This window comes from Ostrea edulis, chromosome 1, assembly GCF_947568905.1.
Source record: "Ostrea edulis chromosome 1, xbOstEdul1.1, whole genome shotgun sequence".
Taxonomy (NCBI): Eukaryota; Metazoa; Mollusca; class Bivalvia; order Ostreida; family Ostreidae; genus Ostrea; species Ostrea edulis.
Window position 1 is genome coordinate 93,044,031 of NC_079164.1, and position 26,644 is coordinate 93,070,674.

The 26,644-nt window shown below is 43.9% G+C and overlaps 4 protein-coding genes across 4 annotated transcripts; 3 read left to right on the plus strand and 1 right to left on the minus strand.

Moving 5' to 3' along the window:
* Positions 1-100: 100 nt before the first annotated feature.
* Positions 101-8,985, minus strand: LOC130048366 (ankyrin-2-like). Its single transcript, XM_056145015.1, has 6 exons — positions 8,806-8,985; positions 8,422-8,757; positions 7,843-7,885; positions 6,271-6,416; positions 501-1,024; positions 101-392 (listed from the first exon to the last, which is right to left on the minus strand). The coding sequence occupies exons 1-6, from the start codon at positions 8,983-8,985 to the stop codon at positions 101-103; spliced, it is 1,521 nt and encodes a 506-aa protein (XP_056000990.1).
* On the plus strand, positions 8,146-11,139 carry LOC130048380 (uncharacterized). The gene is made up of 2 exons (XM_056145037.1): positions 8,146-10,793; positions 10,874-11,139. The coding sequence occupies exons 1-2, from the start codon at positions 10,586-10,588 to the stop codon at positions 11,137-11,139; spliced, it is 474 nt and encodes a 157-aa protein (XP_056001012.1). The 5' UTR covers positions 8,146-10,585.
* LOC125664079 (abl interactor homolog) lies at positions 9,170-10,491 on the plus strand. The gene is made up of 5 exons (XM_048896641.2): positions 9,170-9,279; positions 9,482-9,658; positions 9,991-10,069; positions 10,168-10,304; positions 10,413-10,491. The coding sequence occupies exons 1-5, from the start codon at positions 9,170-9,172 to the stop codon at positions 10,489-10,491; spliced, it is 582 nt and encodes a 193-aa protein (XP_048752598.1).
* A 12,080-nt stretch (positions 11,140-23,219) lies between the features above and the next one.
* LOC130055086 (uncharacterized) lies at positions 23,220-26,211 on the plus strand. Its single transcript, XM_056166407.1, has 4 exons — positions 23,220-23,723; positions 23,822-23,902; positions 24,003-24,162; positions 24,255-26,211. The coding sequence occupies exons 1-4, from the start codon at positions 23,541-23,543 to the stop codon at positions 24,425-24,427; spliced, it is 597 nt and encodes a 198-aa protein (XP_056022382.1). The 5' UTR covers positions 23,220-23,540; the 3' UTR covers positions 24,428-26,211.
* The last annotated feature ends 433 nt before the right edge of the window (positions 26,212-26,644 follow it).

Consider the following 26,644-nt stretch of genomic DNA (forward strand, 5'->3'; position numbering starts at 1 on the left):
AATTGCTTGCAAACTCTTTACAGTTATTTTTATAGTTAAGAATAAAATATCTTTGGGTTTCTTGTTTATTTTTTCAACATGACCAGTTGCGCTAGTAACTCTAGTGGAAGTGATATGCCGAGTTGTGTCTGCTGTAGTTGTATTTACATTGGGGAGATGACGGGTTGTGTCTGCTGTATTTACACTGGGAAGAGGACGGGGTGTGTCTGCTGTATTTACATTGGGGAGAGGACGGGTTGTATCTGCTGTATTTACATTGGGGAGAGGACGGGTTGTGTCTGCTGTAGCTGTATTTACATTGGGGAGAGGACGGATTGTGTCTGCTGTATTTACATTGGGGAGAGGACGAGTTGTGTCTGCTGTATTTACATTGGGGAGAGGACGAGTTGTGTCTGCGGTATTTACATTGGGGAGAGGACAGGTTGTGTCTGCGGTATTTACATTGGGGAGAGGATGGGTTGTGTCTGCTCTATTTACATTGAGGAGAGGACGGGTTGTGCCTGCTGTATTTACATTGGGGAGAGGACAGGTTGCGTCTGTATTTACATTGGGGAGAGAACGGATTGTGTCTGCTGTATTTACATTGGAGAGAGGACGGGTTGTGTCTGCTGTATTTACATTGGGGAGAGAACGAGTTGTGTCTGTTGTATTTACATTGGGGAGAGAACGGTTTGTGTCTGCTGTATTTACATTGGGGAGAGGACGGGTTGTGTCTGCTGTATTTACATTGGGGAGAGAACGAGTTGTGTCTGTTGTATTTACATTGGGGAGAGAACGGTTTGTGTCTGCTGTATTTACATTGGGGAGAGGACGGGTTGTGTCTGCTGTAGCTGTATTTACATTGGGGAGAGGACGGGTTGTGTCTGCTGTATTTACATTGGGGAGAGGACGAGTTGTGTCTGCTGTATTTACATTGGGGAGAGGACGGTTTGTGTCTGCTGTATTTACACTGGGGAGAGGACGGGTTGTGTCTGCTGTAGCTGTATTTACATTGGGGGAGAGGACAGGTTTGAATTTCATCACACTTTCACCAGTCAAATTTATTTTTGCACAAATCATGCTTCCTTTGTTGATCGGACAGACAAAGGTTCTAATGCAAACAGAAATTACATTGAAATTGAAACACGTTAACATCAGTGGAAGTGGCACAACCTTTGATTGGTATCTCTGTGCACTTTGTCATTGTAAATGAGAAGTCTTATTCAGAGAAATGAAATTTCAATGCCATGTGGATAGAGCAATGGGAAAATGTTGACAAGGATTTTTATCCACTTTGGAGCAATTGTTATTTTCAAAGCAAAATTTTATCAAATGCTGCACATGCGCAGATAGGGGTTATTCCTGTCGCAGATGTGCAATATGATAAAAAAAAAAATAAGAGGCCCATGGGCCACATCGCTCACCTGAGTCACTTTGGCCCATATCTGAAGACTTTCCATATATATTTGCATGTAAAACCTTGGTCCCTATTATGGCCCAAACTACCCTTTGCAAACTTGAATCTACACTATGTCAGAAAGCTTTCATGTAAATGTCAACTTCTTTGGCCCAATGGTTCTTTTAAAGCTTTTTTCTATATTTGTATGTAAAACTTTGACCTCCCCCCCCCCTTGTGGCCCCATCCTACCCCCCGGGGACCATGATTTGAACAAACTTGATTCTGCACTGATTTGAACAAACTTGATTCTGCACTATGTCAGAAAGTTTTCTTGTAAATATCAGCTTTTCTGACTCAGTGGTTATTGAGAAAAAGATTTTAACTATATATTTGCATGTAAAACTTTGATCCCCCTTGTGGCCCCATCCTACCCCCGGAGCCCGTGATTTGAAGAAACTTGAATCTGGACTATGTCAGAAAGTTTTCATGTAAAAATCAGCTTTTCTGGCTCAGTGGTTCTTAAGAAGAAGATTTTTCCTATATATTTGTATGTAAAACTTTGATCCCCTATTGTGGCCCCATCCAACCCCAGGGGCCCATGATTTGAACAAACTTGAATCTGCATTATGTCAGGAAGCTTTCATGTAAATCTCAGCTTTTCTGGCTTAGTGGTTCTTGAGAAGAAGATTTTTAAAGTTTTTCCCTATATATTTGTGTGTAAAACTTTGATCCCCCCCCTTGGGGCCCCATCTTATCCCCGGGGGCCATGATTTGAACAAACTTGAATCTGCACTATGTCAGAAAGTTTTCATGTAAAAATCAGCTTTTCTGGCTTAGTGGTTCTTGAGAAGAAGATTTTTAAAGATTTTTCCTATATATTTGTATGTAAAACTTTGATCCCCTATTGTGGCCCCATCCAACCCCAGAGGCCCATGATTTGAACAAACTTGAATCTGCATTATGTCAGGAAGCTTTCATGTAAATCTCAGCTTTTCTGGCTTAGTGGTTCTTGAGAAGAAGATTTTTAAAGTTTTTCCCTATATATTTGTATGTAAAACTTTGATCCCCCCTTGTGGACCCATCCTACCACCGGGGGCCATGATTTGAACAAACTTGAATCTGCAATATGTCAGGAAGCTTTCAGGTAAATTTCAGCTCTTCTGGCCCAGTGGTTCTTGAGAAGATTTTTAAATGACCCCACCCTATTTTTGCATTTTTGTGATTATCTCCCCTTTGAAAGAGACATGGCCCTTCATTTGAACAAACTTGAAAGCCCTTCACCCAAGGATGCTTTTGGACAAGTTAGGTTGAAATTGGCCCAGTGGTTCTGGAGAAGAAGTCGAAAATGTGAAAAGTTTACAGACAGACAGACAGACGGACGCCGGACAAAATGTGATCAGAATAGCTCACTTGAACCTTCGGTTCAGGTGAGCTAAAAACCTAGGGATTTATTGGTACCTACTCATGGCCAGATATTCTGCCCTATTCACAATGGAAAATAGGTTGCATTTTTTTCAGTGTAAAATTTTTTTTTTTTATTTATGCAAATTAAGGTTTCAATGTTTTAAAAATGATCATATTTAATATCTCGTACATGAATGATGGCTTTTTTAAAATATTGATTACCGTTTGATTCATTTCACCTAGAATTTTACATTTAAGTCTATGGGAAGAGAATGTTTTATGGGAGTGGGGTGGTGGGGGTTGCATGGCCCTTCAATACACTAAGTTCAATTCATAACTTCAAGTAAACATTTTTATTATTCAATGCTATTTGAATTTGTAAATAACAGAAAATGGTCGTTGTTGAAAAACGGTGGACAGGACGGGACCCCCCCCCCCCCCCCCCCCCCCCTACATGCCTGGAGGAAACAGTTTTGTATTCTATGGTTGAACACTCCAGGTATTGTGAAAACTTACAGGCATTACTCTCTAAATGATTTCTCACTAGTGTCTGATCAGAAACTTCTTCAGTCTAGCTTATTCAGCAAGTAATGCGAGAGACACCAAAAAGCATCAGTAAGTAAAGATAGTGCAGGAGAAACCTCTGCCATATCTACAACTGGCAACTCCCATATCTACCAGCCATACAGTTATGATAGTCATGACAACTTGAGGACTTCCAAAGAAACAAAAACTACAACCTACAAAGTAGAGGCAAAATATCTGGAAGGAAGATGGCATGACCCAGTGCCAGAAATGGGAGTTAAAGGGGTATCCTACTTTAAAGAAAGACTTGGGAGATTTTACATAATATTAACTAAATTTACTAGCGAGTATTATCACGAGTAAAATGATCTACAACCCAACCCCCATTTTGACCGCTGTTCCAAGATAATGCTAAAAATAATTTATATACACCTGAATGCACTCAGTAAAAATACATAAATACCGGATATGACGTCATAAGTGTGAGACGTAGACGCATCTGTCTGCATAACTATGAGTATGTCGAAGAGAAGAACTGGGAAATTCTGCGTTGCAGCAGGTTGTATATCCACACACAAAGATAATGTGTCGTTACACGAGTTTCCCAAGGAGGATAGAGCAGACATTCGTCAACAATGGATTCATTTTGTTAAAACAAAGCGGGAAGATTTTGTCAGCCCCACCCTTCATTCCGTGCTGTGTGAAAAACATTTCACACACGACTGCTATCCAATGGAGTATAGGATAAAAAAATCCATCGGATTCTAGGTTAAAAAGAAATCACTCCTGCGACATGCGGTGCCCACTATTCATTTTGCTGGGACGTTGCATTCTTTTCTAGGAAAAAGATCTCCTTCACACGATGCCGATGATGTGTACATATGGCGTCCCTCGCAAACGAAGAAAATGCGGTCTGCATTTGTTAAAAGAGAATGTATAAGGGTAAGACTGAATGTTAAAGTTAATCATATTATTTAATTCGGTTGCATATGTGATGCAATCGGTGGCAGATTTTATTTAGAACGAGTCTCCGAAATCAATCACCAATAAATGTCAAGTTCCAAAACACCTTTGTGTCATTTAAGAATAATAGCATTGATAGATTGTTAATTCAAACTTATTCACATTTATTTCCAAAGTTCTATTCATAGTGATACACGATCGAATCTAATGTGTATCGGGGAGGGTGGGTGGGTGTTTGATCAAGCGAAACGCTGTTTTAGTTGATATCTGATTTACCCCCCCCCCCCCCCCCCCCCAGGTGCACTCGCTCTGACGAGTCCCTTATATGTACAGTTGTCCTGAAGAGTATCAAGAAAAGAGGTTTTTTATTTAAATTACTGGGGGTTAGAATTAGGATGTCTTAAGAGTTAGGTTGGGCCCCGAAACCCTCAGGAATGTATTTTTAAACCTGTTTTTAAAAATATATATATATAATTTAGTGAAAACCTTTAGGTTACATATTTTGTCCTCACTTTGGCTGACCATTTTTGGTATTTTTAATGATAAAATTTAATCTAAGGTAGAAAACATCACAATTTAAGAAATAAACCCTAAACTCCTAAAACCCCATGGAGTTATAATTAAATTACAAATGCCAGGGTCCACTCTAATTCCCCAATAACACCTTTTTAGCATCAAGTCCCCTACAATGTTATCGAAGACCAATACAGAGTCCCCAATAAAACACTTTTAAGGGGGTAGACCCTAACCCTAATTAGGATGATCATAAACCTAACCCTAATTGCCCCCCAAATTACATAATTAAGTCCCGTGGGTAGAGTAAATAAGGTGTGGGCACGGCATAAGTGTTAGATCCTCTGAAAATCGCCAAGGTTTAACGTGCCCCCACCCCCGGGACGCTAGGGTTTTTTTTGACAACGCTAGGGCAAAATCCCTAAAAACGAGAAATTTGCCCCCAAACACTGCTTTCCCATAATTAATTACATACAACTAATTAGGGGTTGGTTAGAGGGTCAAAATTAATTTCTAACCCTCTGAGAGGGTTTGCCCAAGCACCCCTAGAAATATGGCTTCCAGGGACCCAGGAACGAGGATCCTCTGAGGGGTATACCCAACTTACCCCATAGTAATGTCTAACTCTAAAAGTAACTCATTTTTTTGGCTAAGTGGTAAGTTTTTCATTATCCTTGGATTTTTAGGGGGATCTTTACCCTGGTCCGAGGGGCAATGTTCGAAAACCTACCCTCCCAAAATTGCAGCCCGATCCCCCATCTTGGGGGGGTGGGGGTGGGGAGAGACTTTTCATTTTTTTGAAGTAACCCCACTTGCCCCTCCGTCGCCTAACCCTGGCCAACCCTAACCATTTTTTCAACCCCCATCCCGGGTGTTAAGCGCCCCCCTCAGACACTTTTTCGGGGTGGGGTTCTAAAGAGCGGGCCCTGCCCTACGGATCTGGCAAGTTTCGCCCCTGAAATCAGTCTAGAAAGGGGGACAGGATGACGTTAGACTCAGGTAGCCACTTGTCCTTAAGGTGCAGGATCGCCCTCAAAGGGTTTTTTGAGGGGTATGACCCCTTTTTTCAACCCCAAAGGGCCCCCCAACATTTCAGGTCGGCTCCTAGAAGGATATTACAGAAGAAGTCAAAGGCGACGGGTGACACTCCATTTACTTCCCGGAGGCCTTGTGGGGTGGTCTTGGCCCCTAGCCCTTATTTTCCACCACGGGACAATAGAGTGGGGCCAGGCCATGTTTGGGTGCAAAGGGGTCCTCGGCAGCCCAAAGACTTGGGCTCAGTGAAGAGTCAAAGTCGCCGACTCGCCCCCAAAGGGTGGGGCTAGGGTTGGGGTCAGACGGATCCTTTGCCCTTGACCCAGGCCCCTGATTTTTGGGGCCCGCATTGCACTATCCTTTCTAGATTGTCCCTGTAAAGAGCAAGCCAATCCCTCAAAGGATCTGGGAGATGGCGTCTTTCAAAAAGGGCCGATTTTCGCCATTTTTACCATTCGGGGACTCCAGTCCTGACCCCATATCTCCGTTACCCTGTACGACTCAAAGCTGTCCTTTTGAGATCTGACAGGGGACGTTTGGGGTCCCATCTCATGTGAATTTCGATTCCCTAGCATTAAGGCTTCTAGGACTTCCAGCCCTACAAAAAAGGGCAAAAAAGTCAAAAATTCAACTTGGGCCCCACTTGGCCCCTGATTTCAAGGGGCCAAATTTCCCCCATGGTAGTCGATGGCGGTCCCTTAAGAGGACCCTCGCGAAAATTGGGACCCTCCCATCCCCTCAACCTTAGGGCAACGACTCTTAGAAAAAAGGTCGAAAATGGAAAACATGGGGTCCATTGGGGAGTTGTTGTCACGAAACCCTTTGAGGACAGACAATGCCCTTCAAGGGTCGGGTAAAGCATAGATGGGGCTCAAAAGGGGCCAAAACTCAGTCTTCTCGCACGCCCCCTCCAAAATTCGAAGGTCACCATATGGGCCCTTCAACCCCAAGGGGCCAACAGACCCCATGAGGAGAGACTCCCATCCCTTATAAGGGTCCTCCGGTAATTTCAGCTCTCTAGCCCCATCGGTTCCGGACCCTCAAAAAAATGACATTGAGGTGAAGACCGGAAAGGGGCAAAAGGCCTACTTTTCCAAGAAAAGGGGCTCACTGGCCCCGGCCCCTTCAGCTCATACTAGACCCAGCAGCCCCAACAACCTCCCCCAAAAAAGTTATTCAAAAAGAAGATCACTCGTGCAAACCATGCTTGCATGGGGCAATTTGGCCCCATGGGGTCTGAGGGGCACCCCATGCAAGGGGCCTCGAACCGATTGGGGGCCCCTTGCCCCATCCGTTCCAGAGAACCAAACCTTAAAACAAAAGGAGTACTCCCCAGGGGATTCCAGTTGACCGGAGGGGCCCGGTCACCCCATGGGGATTTGGATCGCCCCCTTCCGAGGGCCCCTCTTTCGAATTGGGGACCCCTTGCCCCACTTTCGTGAGGTAGCCATTTCATCCCCTTGAGGTAGCCATTTCTGCCCTAAACACTTAGAAATATTTCAGGGTAAATAACAGGTAGTCATTTTGGCCCTCATAGGTAAAAATAGTAAACAATGTAGCCAAATTTCCCTTCTAAGTAACCTCGGAAGCCTGCAAGGTAACCAGAATTGCCCCTTGAGTAGCCGATAATGGCTTTCAAAATGTAAACGTTATTTCCACCCTTTTTTCAAGGGGTCATATATCCTAAACGGAAGTACTTGGCAATGCCATCTTTTCAGCCGATTCTCACTGGGGTGGAGTCTATCGACTCTGTAAAGGTCAACTTTGAATGAGATAAAATGAGAGAAATTCATTCTATGCAAAGTCTCTTTTTTGGCCGATTTGCAAGAGCGATATCTCAGTACCGGAAGTAGGTAGGAACTCCATCTTTGCAACATATTGTTCCCTTAGGACGGACAGTAAATGCTGTGCAGGACAATTTTTAAATAATTTTTTAAATGGGAAAAACATTACTCTAAATATTTTGGAGATGGCAATGTTTACCCTTTTTATAGGGGTCATATCTCAGCACCGTAAGTACTGACCGATCCCATCTTTTCCGCCTATTTCCACCTCCTCACTCTCCATCTAATGTGTAAAGGACGTCTTTTCAGTGTTAGAAACTAACGTGTTATTATCCTTCCAATAAAGTGCATTTCATGAGTTTTTTCCCGGAAAACTTGCAAAATTTCAATGGCTCATATCTCTGCACCAGAAATAAAATAATTGTTTGTTTTTTTTATAAAATAATGATCGCCTTGAAACCTACTATCGACCATATGAAGGGGACGAAAAAGCAATGTGTTTTCGTGGATCAACGACGTCATTTAAAAAAACATGATCTTTACATTTTTCAAACAAAAAAAAACAAAAACGGATTTGCCTTCTTCCCCATATTTCTTGCTTTTTGGGGTTTTTAAATTATTTTTTCATGCTCTTTCGCCTTAAATTATAGTTGGAACTAGTTTTCATAAGGATTTGGGTTGTTTTGGGTGCATTTTGTTGGTTAGGGTTAGGGTTAGACTGACAGTGTAACCGAGAGATACATAAGGCCGGAAAAAGCACACTTCAGTCATTTGACGTTTGGCAGGCGAAATGGATACATCAACCGATCTGGACCAAACCCTGGAGTATGACATTGGGGATTGCTTGAAGGCTCCGGCACCGTCCAAAGAGTCCTCGTCTTCTTCTTCGGAGTCCTCCGCCTCCTTGAAGCCTCCTGCATCATTCCCAGACTTCTTGTCTTCCTCCTCCTCCTCGAGCAGGCAAGAGTCACCAGCCACGACAAGGAAAGCATCTTCCTCTTCGGAGTCCTGCTCTGCCTCGAAGGCGCCTGCATCATCCAAAAAGTCCTCGTCTTTGTCCTCCTCAATTAGGCAAGAGTCATCAGACGCAACAAAGAGAGCTTCTTCCTCTTCAGAGTTCTCCTCCGACGACGACGAGGATGCGAGGGACCGCTCCTATGGCATTTTGAAGGGTCCATACAATATCGTAACCCTGCCTTCGACATCCGGGATAAGGAAACCCTCTTCCTCTTCGGAGTCCTCCTCCTTATCTTCCTCTGAGTCCGAGGTTGATCCTACCACATCAGAACCAGAGCCCACCCAACACCAATCTAGACCGAGAGAGCGCCAGAGGCCCCCTGTGCGGGTAAGACCGACTTGCCGCTGTACCAAGTGCCACGCCATTGTGGTGAATTTGCCGCATCACTGGCGGCAAGTGCACCGGAGGGAGCCGCCAGCCAGGCCCACCCGCATTAAGAGTCAGGGGGGGGGCCACCTTTACCGAGAGTGCCCGGTGGGAGGGTGCCACAAGGCTGTGGTACGCCTCGGTCAACACCTGACCGCGGTACACAAGATACCAGCAGGCACCATGCGCAAGCAACTGGTCAAGAGGGGGAGGACCTTCACGGAATTTCACACGGGAGGACAGCCACAGATCTGGCCACCCCTGGATCCAGACAGGGCCAACACGCATGGCAGGTAGGAAATCTTTCTGCTATATTTTCTTCTTCTCATCTCTTATTGGTCCTGGTGCAAAGGGAGGGGGGGGGCTTATTCTGATGTTGATTGTACATCCAGGACATGGTAAGGTCACTCCAACGACTGTCCGATGTTGCCTAAGGGTTGGGGTTAGGGTTCAGCAGAAGCATTTCCTACCTTGTCTTCTTTTTTTCTGTTATAGGAAAACCAGATTGGAGAGGATGATGAATCGACCCTCCTCATCTGATTACTCCTCCTCCTTGTCGTCGGATACCTCCCCTGAGCACCAGCCTCTCCTAGGATTGGGGAAGAGGAAGAGGGACTCCCTTTCGATGCACAGAAAGAGACCGAGGCTCACCTCCACACCAGCGAAGACGACGTAAGATCATGCTTTTCTTGACTTACAAATTTTTATCCCCCAACTCAAGTAGCCAAGTAGCCCTGCAAGTAACCACTTTAGCCCTACAAGTAACCAGTCTTGCCCTCAAAGCAGCACCATATGCCCTCAAAGTAACCAATATTGCCCTAAAAGACTTTGAAATTTTTCCCCACAATGAAGTAGCCAAATAGCCCTGCAGGTAACCACTTTAGCCTACAAGTAACCAGTCTTGCCCTCAAAGCAGCACCATATGCCCCCAACGTAACCAATGTTGCCCTAAAAGACTTGGGACTATTTCCTAAATGTAACGACCTATCATTTTCTTCTTTTAGAGTGTCCATTCCGCTAGGAGAGGTCCAGGGACCGCCACCGCCCTTGATATTACCCCCACCCCAGCGCACGTCCACCGCGGTGATGACAACGCAAGAGCATGCTTTTCTTTCATTTGCAACAGCTAGATACACTGGACTATTTCCTAACTCTAACGACATATTATTTTCTTCTTTTAGAGCGCCCCTTCCGCACTTTGTAGGCGAGGTCCAGGGACCGGGAGCGACCTTGAGAACACCCCGACCCCAGACAGCAGCAGCCCACCGACGACCCGCCTCCCCGGAAGTCCCCTCCAATGTGACAGGGTTTATGGCAGGTCAGTACTATTTGTCCATTTTCTTTCCATCATTAAGTATTTACGCAGCAGGCATTGGGATCGGGATATGTAGTCTACATTTATTTTCAACATTCACTTCTTTTTCAGTACCCCTCCTAAGACGTTATTTTCGCTGGCTGACGTCGGTGGAGATGGGGAAACCACACCCTGTGGGATACTAAGATAGCAAACAGACCTTTCACATCTGGACCCAGGTTCGTTAGGGGGAAGAGTACAAATTGCACGACCTCCTGGACGTTCAACGCATCAAAGACGACTGGATGCAGACAACAGTTGGGAGATTCGCCCCAGGAACTACCAAATCCTACCTGGGATCCCTCATCCAGTTCCTGGAGTTCATGGTGTCCACCCACAGGTCCCACGACATTGACCAGACGGAAAGGGCCATCTTGGAGTTAAAGAGGACGCAGAAACGTCTGCATCGGCGATCCCGGGAGAGGAGGTCCGAGATGGAGGTGAAAGCCGTGGGTGAGTTCCTTTCTTTCATAGTTGTCTGATATATGTGTATATGTAATTCCATCATTTATTCATCTCTGCTTTCCTTACAGCCAACATGGTGACACCGGAACAGATCGTCGAGGTCCTCAACTCCAACTACGTCCGGGCCATCAACATCAGACTTTCCATAGCAAAGACTTTCACCAATGTTGATGTCCTTCGACACGTCAGGAACTTGATGATGTTCCGCATCCTCATCGATAATGGCCAGAGGATCGGAGCCCTGACGGGGATCACCCCACAGGTCGTAGCAGATGCAGAACTCAGAGAGGAGGGAGCGATACTAACGGCAAATTATTTTTCAAAGATTACTTAGTTACTTTTCTTGATATTGATTGGCATGTTTTGTAATGATTTCTTTATTGACAGGTCGCCAGGCACAAAACGGGTTATGTGGCGCCTGCCCCGGCGATAAATAATTCATCGCAGACGGAAGTATTGCACGCGGGAAAAAATTCGTTTGATCAACAGCCATGTCTTGAAATCATAACACCATCGTTGTATGAGTGGGTGAAGATGAATTTAATGCGATTCCACTCTCCTGTATAAAGGATCCAAGAAAAGATTTTAGTAAATACCTTGAGGGAGAATGCATAAGCATGAAAACCTCCAGATCTTGGTTTCCCTGGCCTGAATCTTCGACGCCATTTTGTTAGCAGTTCGAGGTATGAATTTTTGTGTTAATGTTAACCTAATAGTCATATTAAGTGCCTATACTATGTAAAAATCAGAACTTTCGATCACATAAATTTGAAGCATTCCATGTTGAATTAATTAAGATCATGAATTTATATGAACTTCGATCATTATTTATAAGATTAAACACATTGTTAAGTTTACAATGTACATGTATGCTAGTATAATTTCAGATGGATTCAAGCAAATTAAGAAGTGGATTATCCTAAAAATTCGTTGGATACAGACAAGGCCTATAGATCTATATGACAATCAGAATGATTACCTCACAGTGGACTATAAGGCCTACAACAGCTAGCTATTTCTAATCAGAGAGGTGGGAAGACCCGGTAGGATGTAATACCAAGTAAACAGTAAATGGAAATTTAAATTATAAACAAGAGATGTTTGTAAAACACATATGCCCCCCATGGTGCAAAATTGAAAAGGGTTATAAACACACACATCATTTAATTGAGAGTAGTATCATCAATTCAAAATATTGAGCAGACAATATCTTCCTATGTCAAGAGTGGATTGACCATGTGACCTAAAAATCAATAGGGGTCATCAACTCCTGAAGATGTACCAGTGTACCAAGTTTGATGTCTGTCAACTAAAGGGTTCTCAAGATATTGAACGGACAGTATATTCCTATGTCCAATTTGACCCTTGACTTTTGACCATGTGACCTTAAAATAATTAGTAGTCATCTTCTCCTGAAGATGTACCAGTGTACCAAGTTTGATGTCTGTCAAGCAAAGGGTTCTTAAGATATTGAGCGGACAGTATATTCCTATGTACAGTTTAACCCTTGACCTTTGACCACACGACCTCAAAATCAATAGGTGTCATCTTCTCCTGAAGATGTACCAGTGTACCAAGTTTAATGTCTGTCAAGCAAAGGGTTCTCAAGATATGGAGCAGACAGTATATTCCAATGTCCAGTTTAATCCTTGACCTTTGACCATGTGATCTGAAAATCAATAGGGGTCGTCTTCTCCTGAAGACGTACCAGTGTACCATGTTTGATGTCTGTCAAGCAAAGGGTTCTCAAGATATTGAACGGACAGTATATTCCTATGTCCAGTTTGACCCCTGACCTTTAAACATGTGACCTCAAAATAAATAGGGGTAATTTTCTCAAGAAGATGTACCAGTGTACCAAGTTTGATGTCTGTCAAGCGAAGGGTTCTCAAGATATTGAACGGACAGTATATTCCTGTCTAGTGTGACCCTTGACCTTTGACCATGTGACCTCAAAATCAATAGTGGTCGTCTTCTCCTGAAGACGTATCAGTGTACCAAGTTTGCTGTCTGTCAAGAAAAGGGTTCACAAGATACTGAGCAGACAGTATATTCCCATGTCAAGTTTGACCCTTGACCTTTGACCATGTGACCTCAAAATCAATAGGGGTCATCTTCTTCTGAAGATGTACTGGCGTACCAAGTTTGATGTCTGTCAAGCAAAGGGTTCTCTAGACATTGAATGGTCAGTATATTCCTATGCCCAGTTTGACCCTTGACCTTTGACCATATGACCTCAAAATCAATAGGGGTCATCTACTCCTTAGGATGTACCAGTGTGCCAAGTTTGATGTCTTTCAAGCAAAGGGTTCTCAAGATATTGAGCGGACATTATATTCCTATGTCCAGAGTAGATTGACCCTTGACCTTTGGACCTGAAAACAATAGGGATCCTCTTCTACTCATAACTAACCCACATATGAAATATAATTATCATCAAGCGAATGGTTCTCAAGATATTGAGTGGACAACACATGGTCTACAGACCGACCGACCGACAAGTGCAAAACAATATGCCCCCCCCTTTTTCAAAGGGGGGCATAAAAAGGTAGTGCCTGAAAAAGACAATTTAAGACTGATATTTTGAATGAAAAATAAAAATTGAAATATATTTGTCTCGATTATTTTTTAAAGTATATTGCAGGATGAAAAGCTAGCATATCCTTGCTGAATAAGTGCTGTAACATTGCTGATTAGGTGGGGTATTATTGCTGAAACGGCACTGAATAATTGCTGAAACGGCACTGAATATTTGCTGAAACAGCACTGAATAATTGCTGAAACGGCACTGAATATTTGCTGAAACAGCACTGAATAATTGCTGAAACAGTACTTAATATTTGCTGAAACAGCACTGAATAATTGCTGAAACAGTGCTGAATAATTGCTGAAACAGTACTTAATATTTGCTGAAACAGTGCTGAATAATTTCTGAAACAGTGCTGAATAATTGCTGAAACGGCACTGAATAATTGCTGAATATTTCTGAAACCTTGCTTACTTACAGTTTGAAAACTGTATGAAACATTGCTGAAATTTTGGCTGAAACATCACTCGCAATTGGCTGAAACACCAAGTTTGAAACATGCCTGGAATGTTCCAATTACAGGCATTTTTCATACTTTGTTTCAGACTTGATTCAGATAGAAAATTCTGGAATGTTTCAGGAAAATTTCAGAAATGTTTCAAGAAAATTTCAGACTAAAATTTTCATGAGGGCGTTCTCGCCATAATGGAACCCTTATGGACCATGCTTCGCAACTTTATTACTGGCTACCAGGGACTGGCAGGGTACAATCCCAACAGGATGCGGGAGGAATCCATCTGGATCACGCTGGAGCAGATAGATGGACCCGTCCAGCCACTTTCTCGACAGGGTGTTTACTCAGGACTCAACCAGGTATGGTGTGCGGTCCACGGACCAGAGAAGCTGCTCTCCACCTCCCAGTACCGGAAAGCAGTGGCAACATAAACGCAGCGGACTGATCCTTGGATCCGGGAGATGCTGGCCCGACATATGTGCCACGCCCCGGGGACCAGCGACAGATTTTATGATCTTGCCAGGGCCAGAGACTCGGCCTTCTTAGTTGCGGGCAGGATTCATGGAGCCATGACCGGGCGGTTGAGGCCCCTGCCAGAGGTAAATCTTTTCTTCCAATGATTGAATTGTGTAATACTTTCTTGAAAACTTCGTTATTTTTATTTCATCCATTTCTGGTTACAGAGCCAACGTTTCCAACCCTCCAGGTCAGCCTTCACCCCCTGCTCTGCCTCGGTACCAGCAAGCGCCTCGGCAACCCAACATCGCAAGCGCAAGTCAATCCACCAGTCCCCCCGCCAACACTTCCAGAGGGAAGACTCTAATCTTGAACAGGTTCTTTTATCATGACAATGACAACTTAGGTAACCCTTCCGGGAGCATTGCATTTGGTAATTCCATTTCCATCATTTCTTCTTACAGTCCGCCTACACACTGACGCCGTCCCCAAGCACGTCCTGCAGCATAACCCTGGACGAGGTAAGATTCTCTCTTCTATCGAACATCTTCACTTCATTTCAAAATTACATCTTTGGTAACAGTTGTCTATGTCTTCTTTTACAGTCGTTTCCCCAGCACGGAAGGAGTTCCTTCACGGGCCCTGAGGTGGACACCCTAACCAGATTGTGTAGGGAACTCCTTCCCAGAGGGCACTGCTTGCAGAGCCAGGTCCGCGATACCCTCGAGAGGTCGGAGGAAGGATGCTACCTGTTGGAGACCCTCCAGAGCAGGATGGGAGCCAGTTGGCTAAAAAGGACCACCGACCGACTGCGGACGGACATGAGGCGGATCTCCGAAAAAGGTAAGCATATTTCTTACTTTGAAAACATTACTTCCATTTTTCATCATCTTCACTAACGGCTGTTTATGGTTATTTTAGAGTGCCCTCTCCTCACAGCAGTCCCAGCAGTAATTAGGAGTCGGTGAAGTCACACTGGACTAGGATTCACAGACATTTTTTCTTGTACTATTTGGTGGTGGGTTATATGTACTTAATACAATTCATTTTAAACGTCTTTGTATTTTTTGTCTTTTATTTCATGGGATAACGACAATACATTGAAAGCCCCACGAGGAACAATGGGATCGGTCTTGCCCCAGTAGGGCTCAGCAGCAAGTCTAAAAAGTGGGCCCAACACACATGACTTATAAAGGGGCAAGTTGGCCCAAATAATATCATTATTGTACCCTTTGGTCCCTCTTTCGAGTTGGTGACCCTATGCCCCACTTTCGAGAGGTAAATATTTTTGGACCTAAAACACTTAGAAAATTTTGATACATTTTAAGAAGGTTGTTATTCAGGTAGCCAAAATAGCCCTGAAATGTAGCCAAAATGGCCCTAAAAAACGTTACAAATACAAAACTTTCGATTGGTCATATCTCAGGACCGGATGTACCTAGCGACCCCATTTCTTGGCTCTGGACCCCTCGAAATCCCTTTTGTTGACACCCGGAAGGGCAGGTCCCTAGAGGTGCCGACAATTAGTTTGGGGTCACCCTCTTAAAAGGGTCATGCCGGGGTAGGGTTTTTAGTCCTTTGTCCCCAATCGACCCCATGCGGCCAGAGAGTGTGGCCCCTTCATGTTAGCCCCCAGAAAATATTCGGGATGACCCCATCAGGTGGGGCTCAGTCAGCAGTCTTAAAATTCGTAGCCCCCTTTTGGGAAACCCGGACCCCAAGGGGGCCAATTTGCCCCACAAGGGCCGAGAACGGACCCCTCTGAGACCCAATCCCAAATGGGGGTCCTCTTGCCCCATCAATCCCAGACCTACATGTTCTCCAGTAAGGGATGTCACTTTAGACCACTTTGGCCCCAAAGGGGCAAGTTTGCCCCACATGAGGTAAAGGGCGTTACGAGGGAAGGTCCCTCCCCAATTATGAGTCCTCTAGCCCCACTCGTCTTGCAGCTGGGGCGATTGGCAAATGGGCCAACCCTTCTTATTTTTAGGGCAATTTTGGTTACATTTTAGGGCTAACTTGGTTACCTGAATGGGAGATTGGAAAATTTACCCCCTCTTTTTTAAGGCAATTTTGGTTACATTTAAGGGCTAATTTGGCTACCGGAATAATAGTCTTCCTCCGAGATAGGTACCTCTCTACCCCCCCTTTTTTAGGGACCCCATTTTCTCCACACGGATACCCTAAGGGGCCCTCTGAAGACCCCTGGAAGGGTAGGTCCCAACAAGGTCTGCAGAAAGGGGCCAGAGTGAATTGGGATCAACCTTTTAGGAAAGAAAAGTCACTTGGGTGTTTTGGGCCTCTTGCCCCCAACGGGTCCAAGGGGGGCATCAGAGTGGGGCCAGGAGAGTTTTCAGAAGAAAAAAAGTGAAGTAGCCAAGTAGCCCTGCAGGTGACCACTTTAGCCTTTTCTTTAAGGGCATCGGGCAAAATGGTTACTGCCCTAAAAGACTTAGCCATCTTCTTTCAGGGCATTGGGCAAAATGGTTACTGCCCTAAAAGACTTAGCCATTTTTCTTTAAGGGCATCGGGCAAAATGGCAAAAAGGCCCTAAAAGACTTAGTCGTTTTCACCCCCAACACAGGGTAGCCAAAGTGCCCTTCGTTAGGGTGGCCCCTTATGGGGTCGGAACAGAGGGGCCAGGGGCGGAGAGTCCTGGACACAGGGGTCAGACCCTCGAAATCTCTGGGGAACCCCAAAAGGACCCGAGAGGGGGCGGACTCTCCCCGGGAGCCCCGAAGGAAGTTTTCGAGTGTCCTTACCCTCAGGACCGGAAGTACCCTTTTTTCCCCACCAGACCAGCCTGGGGGGCCCTTTACTGACCCCTTGCAGGGCAAGCCCCAACAAGGGGCAAAAAAGGGTTTGGCATCACCTCTTTCAAAGGGTGACGTCAGAAATATTTCAGGCCCCTAGCCACATACATACTTACATAATTACATACATACATACACACACACACACACTCAGAAATCTATTACAATGCTATATTTTCTTAGATATCATGTACAGCCAAAGGATAAAGCCAATGGTTAGGGCCATCAAAACCTACCGGGACGGGATTGATCCCAAGGGATTAGAAGAAAAATGGATAAGCCATGTGAAAGGTGTGCATTGAATCACAAATTTTTTAACATGAAAATAGCCAGAGATATAAATAAATTTATGAGTTCTGACATTCCAATTATTATTATTCTAGGCAGAGGTGTGTTTGCTGAGGATCCCTTTCAGGCAGGAGACTTCCTCCTAGAATATAGGGGGAAGTTGACTGAAAGGGATCCAGGAGATGGGAGATATATGCTCGAATTTGACCTCAATGGCAAAACATACTGGTATGTCTCCATTACCAACTGATACTTACACTTAAGATTTTGAACTACAAGAAGAAGTCCATATGTTTCTTTCTTTATGACGTTTTTCCTTTATAAGCATATCAATGTTTCAGGTTAGATGCGACTGCCGAAGACGGTAGCCTTGGCCGCCTCATCAATGATGATAAGAAGTGGGCCAACGCCACAACAAAAGCTGTGTTGGTGGATGGGCAGCCAAGGCTATTGTTTTTTGCTATCAGTGACATCCCTGCAGGGAGGGAGGTAACTTTTAGTTACAATAAGGGGACTCCATGTTCCTATCCCTGGAGGGTTAAGGTAAGTACCAAGGAATTTAGTGCAGTATATACACACCAACATTCCAGTAAGAACGGCAAAGAGACACTTTTGGAAATCGAAATAAAGAAACCAAGAAAAGCATTAAGACTTGTTTGTTGTATTCATGAAAAGTATCACATCTTAACATGCCGTACAGATACCTACAAACGGGCACTTAAATACAGGTATCTACATACAGGTTCCCATGTAAAGGTACCCACATTAAGGTATCCATTTATTTAAAGGTTCTTACATACAGTGCCTAAATACTGGTACCCACTAGCAGGTACCAAGAAAACGTACCTAAAGTCAGGTAGACACATACAGATATCCAAAGATAGGTATCCACATGTACCCACTTAAAGGTACCTTCATACAGGTACTAAGATACTGGTGCCCCATATGTAATGTTAGGTATGTAATATTGGATCTGTAGATATGTATATAGATATCCATATGTATAAATATATATATCAAAAGATGTCGGAAACACCAGTGTCAAAGACAGTGAGGGGCCTGCAGGAAGGTGGGACGGCCGAGCTCTGGCCAGTTTCTCCAGAACTGTTTAGGGAAGAGGTAAATATCAAGGATATGGTGTTCTCCTTAAATGATATCTGACATACTTTGATGAATATTCATATATGCCCCTACATGCAAGCACATATAAAGGTACCTACAATTTGGTACCCACATCAAGGTACCCACATACAGATACCCACATACAGGTACCCACACTCAGGTACCCACATACAGCTACTTTCATAGAGGTTCCTAAAACAGGCATGCACATACATGTACCCATATACTAGTACCTGCATACATGTACCCACATATATATACTTACATACACCAAATACTGGTACCCACATATAGATACCCATCTTCAGTAACCATTAAAATTATTTCATATGTTGCAGGATGATGAAAGAGCCGATCACGGTGGGGAGGAAGAGGAGATTGAGGAGAAGATGGAGGAGGAGAGGGAGGAGGTCTGGGAGGAGGAGAGATGGGGAAAGGAGGAGAGGGAGGAGATGGAGAGGGAGGAGTAGATGGAGAGGGAGGAGGAGAGTGAAGAGGAAAATGAAGAAAGAATGGTAAATATCAATCATACAGTGGTCTCTTTAAATCCCCTCTGAGATACTTTAATGGATATTCATATAGAGACCTACTTGCAAGGACATCTAAAGGTACCTATATACAGGTACCCACATACAGCTACGTTCATACAGGTGTCTACACACAGGTACCCACATACGGATACCTGTTTGCAATAACCCTTAAAATAATTTCAGAGTGCACGTCTAAATGAAGAGGAGGAGAAAGTTGTCGCAGAGGCGGTACACCGGATCCGTACCAACCTTACGGTTAATCCTCGGTTCGAGGTAACATTATTTCAACAATTTAGCTGTTGAGGAGGCCAACTGTGTTATCTATCTATCTGTTCATCTATTTATTTATCTCTAATATTTAGTTTCCAGTGTTGGAGGGTTGGGAGCTCAACCCTGAGAATCCCAACCTGTTCAGGATGAGGCCTAAGGCCTACCCAACCCCAACGAGACAGCTCCCAGAGCACATCAAAAGAGTCAGGGTAAGGAAGATAACATTTTATCCTTCACATGCTCCATTATTTAATTTGAATTTCTCATAGAAGTTTTGAGATTGACCTCTGTTTACAAACTTATTTCTTTCAGAGAAAAGGAGTCCCCATAGAACGTCAATTTAGCGGTTTGATACCACTCAAAATCAAGTTGAGAAGGTGCGATGAAAAGGTAAATATCTATTACAAAGACTTAATGCTTTACAAATTTATCTTCTCTACTGAAAAATGACACTGAAAAAACATGTGAGAGTGCATTAGTAAAGGAGGATGAGGAGGAGAGTCTTGGACGATGATCAAGAGATGGAACAGGTATACACCTACATTCTAACAGTTACCTATGAACAGATACCAACATATAGGTACCCAAACCCATGTACCCAAATATTAGTACCTGCATACATGTACCCACATACAGATACTTACATACACCAAAGACTGGTACCCACACACAGACACCCATCTTCAGTAACCATTGAAATTATTTTATATGTTGCAGGATGATGAAGGAGCCGGTGGCAAGGGGGAGGAGATGGAGGAGGAGCGGGAGGAGGAGAGAGGGGGAAAGGAGGAGCGGGAGAAGGAGATAGAGGAGGAGCAGGAGGAGGAGAGAGGGGGGAAGGAGGAGTGGGAGAAGGAGATAGAGGAGGAGCAGGAGGAGGAGAGAGGGGAGAAGGAGGAGCGAGAGAAGGAGATGGAGGAGGAGATTGAGGAGTTGGAGGAGAGGAGTACGGGGAAGGAGGAGAGGGAGGGGGAGCGGAAGGAGGAGGAAGATGAAGAAAGGATGGTAAATATCAATGATGCCGTGGTCTCTTTAAATCCCCTCTGAGACACTTTGATGAATATCTCCTATATGTGTAGTAAAATAAGAGGATACTTATAATACCTAAATAGCTTTTCTGGTGATGTGGTAGATTGTTTATCCTGATCAAGCAAATTGAGCAACTGCGAGTGATACATAATAGTGGCAGAGGTGGTATGAAAATCAAGTAAATAATTTTTTAAATTGTTGACAACATTGGGATTTTGGTGTGTGGCTGGAGGCCTCCTAGCCCTTGCCGTTTATTCTAAAACATAGGAGGTTATTTCAGTTTGAGTCCGACGAGGATTGGGATATGCCGGAGGACTGGGCGAAGGCAATTGAAGAGGTGGAGAGGGACCTAGATCCAGATTACACCGTGGAGGAAGAGGAGGAAGTGGAGGAGGAAGGGGAGGAAGGAAATGGAGAGGAGGACGGGCAGGTATATACCTACGTCATAACCCTACGGTCTAGTGGCTATTAAGGCTAAACATAACTCATAAAAATTGAATATATCACCTAATTCGAATTCGAATGGGTATGTTTCAGCTGATGAACGTGGTGAAAAAGCCGAGAAAGCCCCGGAGTGAGACAACCACACGGGAGAGAAAAGAATGCCACCTATGTGGCATTCTAGTGGTGAAGCTGCCCCGGCATCTGAGGAAGATGCACGCGCTCAGTAAAGACAATTCCTTGCCGAACCCGCAGGGCAAAAAGTAAGAATCACCTACTTTCAAAATAAACAACGGATCTCATTATTTTTTTATTAGAAAATACATTTCCAATTTCCTTCATCAGGAAGAAGATCTGTCCGGAGCCTGGGTGTGGTCGGTCCGTCATACGAATGGACACCCATTTCGTGAAGTGCCATGGCCTGAAGAGGGGGAGGGAACTTCACAAAAAGGTCATTGAGACCAAAAAAAGGTGAATGAGTTATATTTCCCTACCAATCACTAGCATTCCATATGACATTCCATAGCAACATATACCAACAGGTTTGATATTGCGTACCTACATACCTAACTTCAGATACTTAATTCTACTTCCCATAAACACACATACAGGTACTCACTGAGACGTACCCACACAAAAGGTACCCACTTACAGGTCCTCACATACAGGTATCTACAGACAGGACTCCATATACATATACCCACATACAGGTATCTACAGACAGGACTACATATACATATACCCACATACAGGTATTTACAGACAGGACTCCATATACATATACCCACATACAGGTATCTACAGACAGGACTCCATATACATATACCCACATACGTGTACCCACATACAGGTACCCATATACAAGCACCCACATACAGGTATCTACAGACAGGACTCCATATACATATACCCACATACGTGTACCCACATACAGGTACCCATATACAAGTACCCACATACAGGTATCTACAGACAGGACTCCATATACATATACCCACATACGTGTACCCACATACGTGTACCCATATACAAGTACCCACATACAGGTATCTACAGACATAACACCATATACATGTACCCACATACAGGTACCCATATACAAGTACCCACGTACATGTAAACAGATACAGGTACCCACAAACCCACAAATAGGTACCCACGTACATGTACCAACATACATGTACCTACATACAGGTACCCACATATAGGTACTTATGTACATGACCTTTGGAATGCATACACTGTTTGATGTCTGCACTATTCAAAGTGGTTGATTTTAACAATGTAATGATCAATATTTCAGTGCCACAGCTAGCTCATCAAGGAAAGGGGGGCAAGAAAATAAAAAGAGTTCTTGGATGAACAGTAAGATTTTTAATATTACATCAAATCTGTGAATCTGGTTTTGTACATCCCACTAACCCTAACCCAGATTGCATCACCTGTATTGTTTTATATTAAATTGAACCGATGAAGGCGTTCTTGGACTGGCAGTGTTCATTCGAGAAGAACCGGTGTTCGAAGAAGGCAAAGCAGCACTGCCAGCAAGTGCATAAGGTGGCAGAGGCCCTTGATAACCCTAGCTCATTCCTGGCCATCACCAACCTTCTAGAGATCCGGGAGAGGTGGTTAGACAACTCCAGGGGGGATTTGGCCCCAGGAACCATCAGGAGCTATCTTGGTAAGATTTTAGCAGTATAAATTGACAAACAAAGTTGAAACCAGGACTTCTAAATCATGAGTTCCATATTGACACTACTTTGATCTTATTGTTTTGCCAGGATCTCTACAAGATTTCCATGAGTTTCTCCTAGATACCAGCAGGATTTCTCGTGAGATATACACTGTCAACGTCGAACGTCTGCGCAGATGGTCTCGGTCCATCAAGGGCGATATCCTGAGGAGAAGGGTAGAGAAAAGGGCCGAAGATGATGGTGCGTGTATTTTTATGCTTTGATAATTGATAATTTGAGTTCTAATAGGATGGGGTTAATCAACGTATTATCACTTACAGAAAACAAGATCGAACCCGAAGATATCCAGACTTTTATGCAGTCCCCCATCTATAAGCAGGCAGAGGAGCTGTTCGGGAAGCATGAGGGTGTGGTCAATGGGGTGTTGAGCGAGGCAGAGTATACTCTGATGATGAACTTTCTCTTGCTCAACACACTCATTGACAACGCGCAGCGGGTAGGAGCCCTCCTCGGCATGACATTGAAGACCATCAGATATGCAGAGAGAATGTCATGTCCTTGTCGTGAGTTTGAGTTTTCTTTGTTTTGGTTTTGCATTTTGGGGGAGGGGGTTACATAAAACCATGCACAAGGATTTGCAATTATGGCCTTAATGAAATATTGATCTCAGTACTGTTTGAATTTTTCAGATAGCGGCCCACAAGACCGGAACAATAGCGCCGGTTACTTTGGTGTTTGTGCCCTCTCTGTAGAGGCAGTTGCGGGTTTTCCTGGAGGTGCGAAGGAGACTTCCCGGATTCGATGAGGCACTTGACCAGGAAAATGCTGCTGTTTTTTTTACATACCCCAGCCAAACACAGAAGCCTTCAACTATGAACTCCTCAACAGTATCAAAGGGGATGAAATCGATATGGAGGCAGGCGGGTCTTAAGAAACCATTGTCGGGAACGCAGCTGCGGAAGACCGCTGCAACATCGGTAAATTTTGCAGCATATAAAAGATACTATAGCATATAGAAATGAATTCATAGATAAATGAGTGAGTGCATAAAATGTCTGGATTTCTGCAGGTGCGCAACAGATACCCAGACAGCAGACTGTTGTTGGCTCAGCAGATGAGTCACCGGCCCAACACACAAGATCAGTTTTATCATCTGACTCAGCAGAAGGAGGATTCAGTCGCAATGGTGGGCGTCATCTCTCATGTGATGAGAGCCAAGAGAACCACAGGACAGGTATACTTCAGCTTAATTTAAGTACTAGAGGTGGCAAGAATTTTCAATAATTTAGGAAAAATAAAACTTTTTGAAAATAATATTTGTATTACCATTAGGCAGAGGCATTGGAAGACCAGCCAGGTCCATCCGGCCCCATTTTTGAAGAGGTGGAGGAGGAAGATGAAACCCTCTCCTTGGTATTGCACTAATAAAAAATTTCTGTCTTCAAATCACGTATACAAAGAATTCAACATGAACAAATTAGCCTGAAATTACAGTTATATTTATCCATTCCAGACTGCGACGACATCCAATGAGTCACCGGAAGTACAACACACTCCGCTGCGATTGAAGGTATTGAGTCCATCACCTGCAGACATTTCCTCCCATGGTAGGCGGCTTTTCTTCGAGGAGGAAGCCAAGTTCCTAATCAATGAATGCCACCATCTGATATCTGGTAAGCAATATGAAAAAAAGCAAAAATAGCTGACGACAACTTCAAATGACTTGAAGTGATCAATTAATCAAATCACCATATAATTTTTGCAGATCCCAATTGCTCCATTACGAGTGTGGCGTGTGCCAGAGTCCTCGAACAAACACCAGAGGGACGGGCGATCCCGTCACGGTTAAAGGGAGTAGATCCCAAGGGCTACCTAAAGAGGATTTCAGACAGGGTCCGCACGGCACAAAGGAACTTGAGGAGAAAAGACCTACCATAGGAGGGGTGGCTCATTGGATAGGAGGAGTGTTAATCGGGGGCGGAAACGGTCCGCTCCGTGTTTTTACCTTTTATGTATGTTGATAGGAGGAGTGTTATTCGGGGGCGGAAACGGTCCGCTCCGTGGTTTTTTTTAATGCATGGCAGAGGGGGAGTGTTTATCGGGGGTGGAAACAGTCCGCTCCGGGTTTTTTTTATGTATGGGGAGAGGGGGAGTGTTATTCGGGGGCGGAAACGGTCGGCTCCATGTTTTTTTTATGCATGGCAGAGGGGGAGTGTTTATCGGGGGTGGAAACAGTCCGCTCCATGTTTTTTTCTATGTATGGGGAGAGGGGGAGTGTTATTCGGGGGCGGAAACGGTCCGCTCCGTGTTTTTTTTAATGCATGGCAGAGGGGGAGTGTTTATCGGGGGTGGAAACAGTCCGCTCCATGTTTTTTTTTATGTATGGTGAGAGGGGGAGTGTTATTCGGGGGCGGAAACGGTCCGCTCCGTGTTTTTTTTTATGCATGGGGAGAGGGGGAGTGTTCATCGGGGGCGGAAACAGTCCGCTCCGTGTTTTATAGGATGTATGGGGAGTGTTTATCGGGGGGCAGAAACAGTCCACTCCATGTTTTATAGGATGCATGGGGAGTGTTTATCGGGGGTGGAAACAGTCCGCTCCATGTTTTATAGGATGTGTGGGGAGTGTTTATCGGGGGCGGAAACAGTCCGCTCCATGTTTTATAGGATGTGTGGGGAGTGTTTATCGGGGGCGGAAACAGTCCGCTCCATGTTTTATAGGATGTATAGGGAGAGGGGGATTGTTAATCGTGGCGGAAACAGTCCGCTTCATAATTTATTGTACATGTGGCTTTTTGGAAGTGACCAGACATTCTTTGAAATATTTGCATGTTCATGATGTAGTTGAACTTCATAATTTCTTAAGCATGATACCTACTTTTTGTAACGAACTCCTCTCACAGCTTTTACTTACATTGTTCAGACCTTGTACATTATATATGTTATAAAATATTGAAGATATACATGTGACATTTTAAAAATGCTACTGTTTTTTGAGAAATTTTACATATAATATGTAATTTTCCAGTATGTTTTTTCTACTGCTGTATCTATGATAGATTAACATATCTTAAAGCTACCCGGTCATTTCTTTTCTTGAATCAACTTTTTATATTTGTGTCTGAATATGGTAACAATGACTTGAAATGTCATTGTTCTTGAAATTAAATTAATTGAATTGTTATTGTGTCACTTAAGTTTATGTAGGATCCCTTGATTTGGAGCAGACAGTGCCAGAAGTGTGCCACAAAGTTGCAGCAAACTGTGTTTCAGAACCAACAATAAAAATCCACAAACATTCGATTTGCAAGAGCTTGTTCTCCATATGACTAGATATTAAGTCGAAGCAGGCTATTGACAAACAAGTCAGAAGGAGGTTATTGACAGAGAAGTTAATGTTGCAGGGATTTCTAAATTCCCTAAGAGTTTACATTTCCTCTCCTTTTGCCCATCAATGGGCCTCCTTTTCTCCGATTTGGCATTGATGAGCACTTTACTCTTTATTTCTCTGGAATTGAGACCGAAAACATTAAATTACCATTTATTCTTATCAGTCACAACAGGTAGTTTGTTGAAAAATTAATCGCGACTACAGAAATGCAGATCTTCAGATTTCACATTGGACTTAGCCATTTTCAGCTTAAGTGCTTGTTTACAAGACAGCACAGCTTGCATGCGCATGGGCAGGAAAAAAGCTCATTAGGATTTAGAATCAGTACATTGAATTAAAATAAATTCTCTAAGAATTTACATTTTATCTCCTTTTGCAACAGTATGGTAGCCAATCAATGGGCCTCCTCTTCTCCGATTTGGCAGTGACGAGCACTTTACCCTTTATTTCTCTGGAATTGAGACCGAAAACATTAAAGTAGTCTTTATTCGCATTAGTCGCCATAGGGAGTTTGTCGAAAATATTAATCGCGACTACAGAAATGCAGATCTTCAGATTTCACATTGGACTTGGCCATTTTCAGCTTAAGTGCTTGTTTACAGGACAGCACAGCTTGTATCTGCATAGGCGGGAAGAAAGCTCATTAGGATTTAGAATCAGTACATTGAATTAATATAAATTCTCTAAGAATTTACATTTCCTCTCCTTTCGTAACAATATGGTAGCCCATCAATGGGCCTCCTCTTCTCCGATTTGGCAGTGACGAG